At 50.7% G+C, this 10,709-nt stretch overlaps 1 protein-coding gene across 1 annotated transcript; it reads right to left on the reverse strand.

The window, feature by feature from the left end:
• Positions 1-4,440: 4,440 nt before the first annotated feature.
• LOC128656017 (translation initiation factor IF-2-like) lies at positions 4,441-10,438 on the reverse strand. Its single transcript, XM_053709659.1, has 2 exons — positions 8,856-10,438; positions 4,441-5,386 (listed from the first exon to the last, which is right to left on the reverse strand). The coding sequence occupies exons 1-2, from the start codon at positions 10,426-10,428 to the stop codon at positions 4,809-4,811; spliced, it is 2,151 nt and encodes a 716-aa protein (XP_053565634.1). The 5' UTR covers positions 10,429-10,438; the 3' UTR covers positions 4,441-4,808.
• Between the last annotated feature and the right edge of the window lie 271 nt (positions 10,439-10,709).

Below are 10,709 nucleotides of genomic sequence, written 5' to 3' on the forward strand. Positions count from 1 at the left end.
ATACATTCCCTTCTGCTCTTTAGCCTCCGACCCCAGGGACCTATCACTCACTCAGACCCAAAATCATCCGAAGATGAACTAAAGCCCCTATGCCCAAAAGATAAAATGGTCTCACCAGTTCCAAGAGGGGCGCTGTACTCTTCCTTGCCACGAACACCTGGACTGTACTGCATCGGCACCCAAGCATTCTGTGGCTCCATGAGATACACCACTTCTTGCGATTCCATGCTCTCCAGCTCCCAGGGGCGCTGCACGGCAAAGGATCCAAGGAGACTGAAGGTTACTCCCGGCTGTGCTCCTCCTTGGCCTGAAATGAGAAATGCAAGAGAGGAGTACCACGGGGAGAGGACAAGGACCCCCCAGCCACAGTAGAATCTAGTCCCCTTGCCCAGAACCTTGCGCAATGCGCCACACACTGTTCCATACACTCAGACATGCCACTCTCTTGTGATGCAGACACTGCATTCGCCACTACACCTGACTAGAGAAGCCCTGCTCTGTGCTATCTCCATGCTGAGCAGAAACTAAGAGAAAAAACACCTGGGCCCTTCCTGGCCGAAAAACATTAATTGTTACCCCAAATGCATCCCACAGGGGGGGTACTCCAGGTGAACGCCTGTGTGCCCTATGTGATGGGCCTCTCATGCACCGCAACATGACACGTCGTAATTCCTGCTAGGCCTCAATTGGCCGCTAACAGACAGGCCTTGCGCCACTGACTGACTGCAAAGAAAAGGCTGACTATCTAAACAATCTTGTTAATAAACAAAAGAAACCCCCAGTCAGGCCTGCGGCCTGCTCATAAATGCCCATTCTCATCACCTGAACCACAGCCTCTGGCCTGCAAATTCTCCCATGCTTTCCACATCATACTCCCCAGGCATTGCAAGCAATTCATCTGCCAGCGAGCGCAGAGCCCCTGAGCCTCGCTGCGCGCCCCCCCCCCAGCGGGCCTCGTCCCCCCCCAGGCACTCCTCTCTTACCTGGGGACCCCGGAGGAGGAGACGATCCCACCCGCTTGGCTACCGGATCTCAAATGGCGGTTCCGGAAGTGACGTCACCGGAAGTGACGTCACCGGAAGCGCCGAGACCGGGAGAGACGCCGTCAAATGATGGATGCCGCCGCCCGCATGGCCGAAGACTCGCCCGAAGCCATCCGACGACCAGGAGGAGGGGAAGAACCACCGAAAGTCGCGACCGCTAAAGGGGGACCGCCGACACAAGCCCTGCAAGAGCGCGACCGCTGCAGGCCTGGGCTTCGTGGACACCGTAACCGATGGCGGAGGTAAGTATGAATGCTCACACTCACTCCAGCCAACGATCCACCCTAGAGACGCGCATCAGGGGTATGTGAAATGATTAAGGGGAGGAGAAGAGGGTACCCGGCCCCCAGGCCCCAACCACTAACTGACCGGGAGGGAGAGAGGGGGAAGATGGGCCTACCTGGGAAATAATCTAACACCAATAGGACACACAGATCCGCCCCTGACTTCCCCATTAAATTACAGAGAAAAGGGGGGAAAGATCGGGGTACGACTCACCGGAGATGGTGGGACTCCGATCAGTAACTCCTCCAACACATCACTCTTCACAGGTGCTCTGGAAGACTTTGAAAAAACAGCCCATGCTGCAGCAGACTGCTTAACCAGAGAATGAAGATGCTGTGATCCTGCAAGCTGTGAAGACAAGCTGGAAGAGGGTTTGGGGCCTGTAGCTTGGCTTCTTAAAGGTGAGCCCTGTACCCACCCACAAAAATGCAACATTGTTGCCACTTCACAGCAGCTCACTCCTAAGGGCCTTAATTCTTATGTTCGTTCTGGGCTATGCTGCCCTCCACTGTCTCATATGTATAAACACAATGTATATGCACACACACATATGTATAAACACCATGTATATGCACACACACATATGTATAAACACCTTGTATATGCACACACACATATGTATAAACACCATGTATATGCACACACACATATGTATAAACACCATGTATATGCACACACACATATGTATAAACACCTTGTATATGCACACACACACATATGTATAAACACCATGTATATGCACACACACATATGTATAAACACCTTGTATATGCACACACACATATGTATAAACACCATGTATATGCACACACACATATGTATAAACACCATGTATATGCACACACACATATGTATAAACACCCTGTATATGCACACACACATATGTATAAACACCATGTATATGCACACACACATATGTATAAACACATGTATATGCACACATATGTATAAACACCTTGTATATGCACACACACATATGTATAAACACCTTGTATATGCACACACACATATGTATAAACACCATGTATATGCACACACACATATGTATAAACACCATGTATATGCACACACACATATGTATAAACACCATGCATATGCACACACACATATGTATAAACACCATGTATATGCACACACACACATATGTATAAACACCTTGTTTATGCACACACACATATGTATAAACACCATGTATATGCACACACACATATTTATAAACACATGTATATGCACACACACATATTTATAAACACCATGTATATGCACACACACATATGTATAAACACCATGCATATGCACACACACATATGTATAAACACCATGTATATGCACACACACACATATGTATAAACACCATGTATATGCACACACACATATGTATAAACACCATGTATATGCACACACACATATTTATAAACACCATGCATATGCACACACACATATGTATAAACACATGTATATGCACACACACATATGTATAAACACCTTGTATATGAACACACACATATGTATAAACACCATGTATATGCACACAGACATATGTATAAACACCATGTATATGCACACACACATATTTATAAACACCATGCATATGCACACACACATATGTATAAACACATGTATATGCACACACACATATGTATAAACACCTTGTATTTGCACACACACATATGTATAAACACCATGTATATGCACACACACATATGTATAAACACCATGCATATGCACACACACATATGTATAAACACATGTATATGCACACACACATATGTATAAACACCATGTATATGCACACACACACATGTATAAACACCATGTATATGCACACACACATATGTATAAACACCATGTATATGCACACACACATATGTATAAACACCATGTATATGCACACACACACACATATGTATAAACACCATGTATATGCACACACATATATGTATAAACACCATGTATATGCACACACACATATGTATAAACACATGTATATGCACACACACATATGTATAAACACCTTGTATTTGCACACACACACACACACACATGTATAAACACCTTGTATATGCACACACACATATGTATAGACACCTTGTATATGCACACACACATATGTAGAAACACATAAGGGATTAAATGCCATATCCTCCTCTGTGGAAAGAATAACTTATAACTATATACATTCTTGGTTTAACATAAACTCAACTTAGTTTCTAAACGTAGAAATAAATAACACACAAAATAACGACACAACAACTTTTTATGGTTAGAGAAAACCCGCAGGTCACGTTTATTGTGGCAACACAAGAACTAACGACCGTCTGAATAAACATGGACCAGGGGGGCGGCAATCAGGTACTAGCTAAAACGTAGTAACCCATGCTAACAAGATGGGCAGTACCAGGGCGCAGGAGAAGAAGCAGAGCGTAGCTCAATACTATAAAACAGGGAATTCTCGGCATCGTAATCACACGGGCAGGGAACACCCCAGACGCGCGTCTGGGGACTTCATCCCTGGCCGGAAGTGCCGTCACTCTACCTCGATCACATCCTGCCCCCGGACACTGTCCACCCGCCAGCCCAGGGTGCAAACCACCACTCCGTACCAGTAAGGGCCAGGATCAAAAAGGTGCGTAAACCAGATTGAAATACCTGGGGAGCTGAAACTTAACGTCCTTGGACTTACAGAAATAGGCTGGCTAGCCCTCATCAAGCCTTCGGATAGCCCTAGTCCCCTGGGGACCACCATAAGGACGGATCCCCCTACTGATTGCAAAATAATAAACAAAGGGAGGGAAGGGTGGGGAAAACTTTGAGAAAAACAGCAGAAAGAGGACATGTGCTTCCTGCACTGGGCTTAAAAAGGTAAGCTGGAACCCCTCCTCTCTTTCTGCAACATTGTTTCACACACACAACACAACACTCCCCTCCTCCGTCTTGGCCTTAACCCTTATGTGCATTCCAGGCAATTTGCCTTACATTTCCTTAAGGGATTAAATGCCATATCCTCCTCTGTGGAAAGAATAACTTATAACTATATACATTCTTGGATTAACATAAACTCAACTTAGTTTCTAAACGTAGAAATAAATAACACACAAAATAACGACACAACAACTTTTTATGGTTAGAGAAAACCCGCAGGTCACGTTTATTGTGGCAACACAAGAACTAACGACCGTCTGAATAAACATGGACCAGGGGGGCGGCAATCAGGTACTAGCTAAAACGTAGTAACCCATGCTAACAAGATGGGCAGTACCAGGGCGCAGGAGAAGAAGCAGAGCGTAGCTCAATACTATAAAACAGGGAATTCTCGGCATCGTAATCACACGGGCAGGGAACACCCCAGACGCGCGTCTGGGGACTTCATCCCTGGCCGGAAGTGCCGTCACTCTACCTCGATCACATCCTGCCCCCGGACACTGTCCACCCGCCACGAGATCGCCCGAATATCAAGGGCCACTCTCGCCGCCACCCAACTCACACAAATAGGAGTAGGGACTGACGTATATCTTCAATAAACAGGTCCATGCCATGGTCCGTAAGATGGACCCCGTCGCCTCGGTACAGGCTACGGTCAGCGGCCGTAATGAACTTGTGTTCCACAACAAAACCACCTAGCTCGCACATAAGCTTCCTAACATCTCTATTGAGCTTCTTGCGAACTTGGAACGCTGCCCTATGATTGGCCATGTGTCTCCACGTCAACCTCGGTATAATGTTTGACCAGCCCATTCTCACACCAGGCAACCAAGCTTTAAAGGTGCGCAGATCTGATTGGATCACTGCGCTCAAGTCCCGGCCGGGAATTGAGCCGAGATCATTCCCACCTAAGTGGATGATCAGCACATGGGGTTTCTCCCACCGCCTCATGGCGGATTGCAGTAACCCAGGCAGATCTGCCCAGCAAAGGCCTCTCCTCCCTAACCACCTAACTACCACCCTGGAGAATGAGAACCCAAGCTGCTGCCCTCCAGGTTGCGATGCCGCTCGGATAGCCGCCCAGTGTACGAACGAGTGCCCAACGATCCAGGCACGAAGTGGCCCACTTCTAGGCCCTGCAATAGAAACAAGAGTTAGGGCATATAATGGCAACGCAGTGTGCAACATTATCAACCAGCAAATATTAACATTGGGATATAAGTGGCCTAACGTAAATCTGATACCTCTTAGACTTCCACCTCCCAAGCGCCATTATGCGGTCAGCCGACCAGCCTAAAGTCGCCGCCGTCGTAGCAGCTCCAACCCTAAAGGAGTGAGGAGCTATAGTATTGGGATTCAAGCCCACTTTTTTAGCCGCCCACCCCAAAACCTTCCGAAATTGAAACCTCGTCAGGGGGGTACCATCCTGATGAATTAAAAATCTAACCGCACCCACTGGACGCCTGTCCGAGAAGGTCTTCACCAGTGCACTAGGGCAGCAGGCGGAACCCGCATGCGCGGGTAGCGACAGCCAGGCCCCCCTACCATCTTGATCGACTTTCGATCGAGGGATGAAAAGTAATACCCCATTATCCGTAAACCTGACGTGCTCCGCCAGGACGCCACCCACTTTCGCCAACTTAGACTGGGGGACCAATTCCCCCACTCGGAGAGCACCATGAAACGCCATGGCGAACGCCGCTGAAAAAAGCCGCACCTCGTAGTCTGAGGAACATACCTCCGGTAAAACACGAAGCAGGAGGACCAACCTGTCCGCCGTTATGGGTTCCCTAACGTCTGGACGCCGCACTTCCGACCTTCCCCAACCCCTCAGTATTTGACGAATCAAAAACGTTTTGGAAGAGTCCGTCAGCGTGAATAGTTTACAGAAAAAGGACACCGCCGCCAACCGCGCGGATACCGCCCCTTTCTTAGCTAACTTAGCCCTAAGCTCCGCGAGCCAGCGCAATAGCCAGTCCTGCTCACCAGCACAAGAAGGAAATCCTTGGACATCGCAGAAGAATACCCATTCTTCCCAGTACCTTATATAGGACTTCCAAGTGGAAGGTGCCAGGGACGCCTTAAGCACCGGAATCAGGGACTGCCATCCAAAGCCACCTGCCAAAGAAAAGGGGGACAGGGAAAGCCATGAGTGGCAGCCTCAGGAGCACATTTCCTAAAATTTTCCCATTGAAAGCGAGATAGTGCATCAGCAATAACGTTTTTAACTCCTGGGACATGCCTAGCCCGAAACTCAATGTTCCGCTTGAGGCATCTCAAAACCAGAATTCTCAGATATCGAATTACTGGTGGTGAGGACGAAGAGAGACCGTTAATGGCGTAAACCACGCTCAAATTGTCCGTCCAAAAAATGACGGAGCGGTTCTCGAGCTTGTCCCCCCAGATCTCCAACGCCACCAGAATGGGGAAAAGCTCTAGAAGGCACAGGTTCCTGGTCAGGCCCCTGGCCGCCCACTCTGCCGGCCAAGGTTCGGCGCTCCACTCGCCATTGAGATAGGCGCCGTATCCAAAACCCCCAGCAGCATCAGTAAAGAGGTGCAGTTCTCGCGCCGGAGTCTGGGGGGTTCTCCAAATACAGATCCCATTGAAATCCCTGAGGAACAGATCCCAGACACGGAGGTCTTCCCTCATGTCACTATTAACCATTAGTTTGGCCTTAGGGGAAGTAACTCCCGGCAACAAGCGCTCCATTCTTTTCAGGAAAATCCTCCCCATCGGGATGACCCTCCCTGCAAAGTTGAGCAGACCCAAAACCGATTGGAGCTCTTTCAGCGTGCAAAACTGCGCCGCTGCGAGGCTCCTGACTGCTGACAACATCTTCTGTACCTTATCAACCGGAAGCCTACATTCCTGGGCTACCGAATCAATTTCGATACCCAGGAAGGTTAGACAAGTGCAAGGGCCCTCCGATTTGTCTTCTGCTAAGGGGACTCCAAATTTCTCCATCAACAGCCGCATGGCGTAAAGGAGCAGCTCACATTCCCTAGACCCCTGTCTGCCGACCAGGAGAAAGTCGTCCAAGTAGTGAGCAATCCTATCCTCTCCTGTCACTTCCGCCACGGCCCAATGCAAGAAGGAACTAAACGCCTCAAAATAGGCGCAGGAAATGGAACACCCCATGGGCAAACAACGGTCAACATAATAGTGTCCGTTGAAAAAACAACCCATTAAGTAAAATGATGCGGGGTGAATCGGCAAGAGTCTGAAAGCAGACTCGATGTCAAGCTTGGCCAGTAAAGCCCCATGACCCGATCTGCGTACTACTTGCAAGGCATCATCAAATGACTGGTAATATACGGTACTTAAGTCCTGAGGAATGGCGTCATTGACTGACTTTCCCTTTGGGTATGAGAGATGTTGTATCATCCTAAACTTTCCTGGGTCTTTCTTGGGCACGACCCCTAGAGGCGAGATAACCAATCCCGGCATAGGTTTTTCCCTAAACGGGCCAGCCATTCTACCCAGTGAAACTTCCTTACCCAATTTCTCCTTCAATACCTCCGGGAAAAGGGAGGCAGATTTCAGGTTCCTGCGAGAAGCCGCACCCGAAACCGGACCTTGTACGGGGATAACAAAACCTTCCCGGAGCCCTGACTCCAACAAGGCCGCCGTTACCCTATCGGGGTATAGCGTGAGCCACTTACTAATTGCGGCCACCTTCAGCGGGGTGTCCGCTCTTAGCGACAGCAGGGCCTCTTGGCCCAGTCCTGTCCTGTCTCTCCCCTTTTTTAACGCAGTCCGCGGCAGGGTGAAATCCCCCGCAGATGCGACAAGCGTGCCGAAAGGAACACGCGGTTCCCAACGTGCATTGCTTGTCCTGGAATTTCCAACAAACCCCAGCTGGGCGTCTGCGAAATCTATTTGCGGGTCGAAACTGCGTTGCACCCGCCGGGGCCCCCGCAGTACCTAGTGATTTCTCGGGACCCAGCATTTCTACGCACCCGAAATCCAACAGTGGATTACCCACCATCTTTCTGCGGAACTCCTCATCGTAATCCCGCCAGGCACCATCGCGATAATTATCAGCAATGATCTCCATGTTTTCCATGTATTTCAACACGGCTAAACACTGGTCCGGCCATTTTTGCAAATAGCAGGACGCATAGATCCTGAAACACCGGCGCCATTCGTGAAATGTATCTGGGCGCTGGTACTTCTTGGGGCCTGTCCCATCCTCCGCTCTCGCTTTCTGCCTTAGGGCTTCCACCGAGAGCTCGAAGATGTTAACAAATTTACCCTCTTGAATTCTCCGTACTGTCTTAGTCTTCAAATGCTCGTGCAGATCATAAGAAGACCAGGATCTAGTAACCCCTTGGAGTGCCACCTTCCGATTAACAGGCCTCCCCACCCCACTTATGCGAAGTCTGGGTGGGGCAGCCCTGTCGGACCTACCAGAGGCAATATAGTCATGACGGTCACGCAAACCCCCTTTTTCTGATCTCTTCTCATCAGTTAACCATCTAAGCATCTTATACATTCTTTTATTGCCCTTCCCATGCAACCCCAGTTCCTTGTCATTTTCTGACCCAGAATCATCCGAGGATGAGGTAAAACCCCGCAACCCCACTGAAACTGAGGACTCACCATCTCTCACACCAGTCCTGTTTGGAATCGCCACGACTCCCGAAGTAGAAGGACGCTCATCCTCTGACACCATGGAGTCCTGGCCGCTCTCAGCACCTCTCTCCAACCCGCTGCCTGAATCTCCTGACGTAGCCATGTCGCTTTCCTGCAAAAGAGATTGCCAGAGAGGAGTACCACGAAGGGGAAGGTCTGCTCTACCCCTCCCCCTGTGCCCAGACCGTTCATGCATCCCCTCACACACATCATGGTTGTCTTCGCCACTTGCAACATCATCATACACACCCTGCTCATCTTCTGTAAAGTCCTCTATCTCTTCACTAAAATGTACTGACTTCTGAGTGATAGGGGTGGCTTTCTTACGTCTAGTGGATGCAACCGCTAAATCTAAACTCTGAAACTGTTCTGGTGAACCATGTTTGGTAGAAGACCTAGTTACTACCTTCCTCGCTGCTGCCGGGGATGCGCCCGGAGCCTGAGGCCTAGCCCCTACACTCCCACTAATTTGCGCGCCAAAAGCGCCGCCTGCACGGGCGCCGCCTTTGCCCAAAGAAACCTCACTATTACTGCCAGCGCTCTTAGGCATACTCCTAGCGTGCCCAATAGGTGCTGCGACACCTTTATAATTGCCCAATGGGGCCTTTGCCCCTTGACGAGGATTACTGCCCGACGGGGCCTTTGCCCTTTGCCGGGCCGTAATACCCTTTGCAACCTGCCCACGGGGGCCTCCAACAGGGACCCCCGGGTTCATTTGGCCAGAGAAATGCCCCCCCTGAGGTAATTCCTCCATTGATTCACCATTAGCCCCCTCGTGAAGATCAACCCCCACAAGTGCTGCCCCTGTAGACCCCATTGCATCAGCAGAATTGCCCCCCGGAGCATAAGTTCCCCCCCGCGGCACTCCTCTCTTACCTTGGACGCCGCGCGGGGAACTCGACCTGCTCCGCTTCGATGACCGCTGACAAATGGCGGGACCGGCAGTGACGTCATCGGAAATGACGTCACCGGAAGTCCCGCCCTCGGAGGACCGCAAACCGGAAGTCGCCGCCGATGGAGGAACAGTCGACGCGGGAGCCTGCGCAACCACCGCCGGAGGACCAAGGACCACGTGGGACGCACCCGGAGACCCCGACAAAGAAGATGCCCACATCTGGAAAAGGGATACCGCGGCCGCGATGGAGTCCTGAGACACCGGAGACGACGTCGGAGGTAAGGCCGAACTGCTCCCACTAAAACTACCAACTATTGGGGCAAAAGAGCAAGGCCCGTAGGGGCCGGGGACCGGAACGCCACAAGGCCGAGAAGGGCCCGCCGCGACCACGCGAGGGGAGGGAGGCCCAGCCAGGGGGACCGGAGAGCAGGGGACAGAGGAGCTAGCGGCTGTAGACCGCATAGCGGGCCTAGCGGGGACCCCCGCTTTACCGGCTACTTTAGGGGGACATGTGGGCCTGCGAAGGCCAGAAACGGGCCCGGCAGGGCCCGACGTGGTAACTAAATTGGGGCCTATGTCAGAACTAACCCCCCGAAAAAGAGGGCTCACTCCCGGCCGCATGGCCGACGGGCTCAGACGCGCCATCTGGATGCCCAGCACTACCCCCCATATTGCTCACTAATGCCAGCACCTCCAGTAGGGCCCTATCTGAAATCTCCCCACCACTACCCCCAACCTCCCCGGAGGATTGACCAAGTGAAGGGGAAAGGGAGGGAAGTAAAGGGGTTCGACCCACCGTTTCTGGCGATGGAGGGATCCACTCAGCTGCTTCATCGCTGTCTTCAACAACTTCTCTCTCTGCAGGTTCCTCCCCAGCCTCCATGATTCGCTTTGGAGGTGCTTTAGATCTCCTTGAACGTCTCATG

This window comes from Bombina bombina, chromosome 1 (assembly GCF_027579735.1).
Source record: "Bombina bombina isolate aBomBom1 chromosome 1, aBomBom1.pri, whole genome shotgun sequence".
Classification (NCBI taxonomy): Eukaryota; Metazoa; Chordata; class Amphibia; order Anura; family Bombinatoridae; genus Bombina; species Bombina bombina.

Excerpts from the sequence above, each read along its gene's own strand:
- LOC128656017 (XM_053709659.1), bottom strand. The coding sequence starts at position 10,428 with ATGGCGCGTCTGAGCCCGTCGGCCATGCGGCCGGGAGTGAGCCCTCTT. Across the intron at positions 5,387-8,855 it reads CAGGACTGGTGTGAGAGATG|GGCCTAGAAGTGGGCCACTT; the intron begins GTGAGTCCTCAG and ends TTTCTATTGCAG.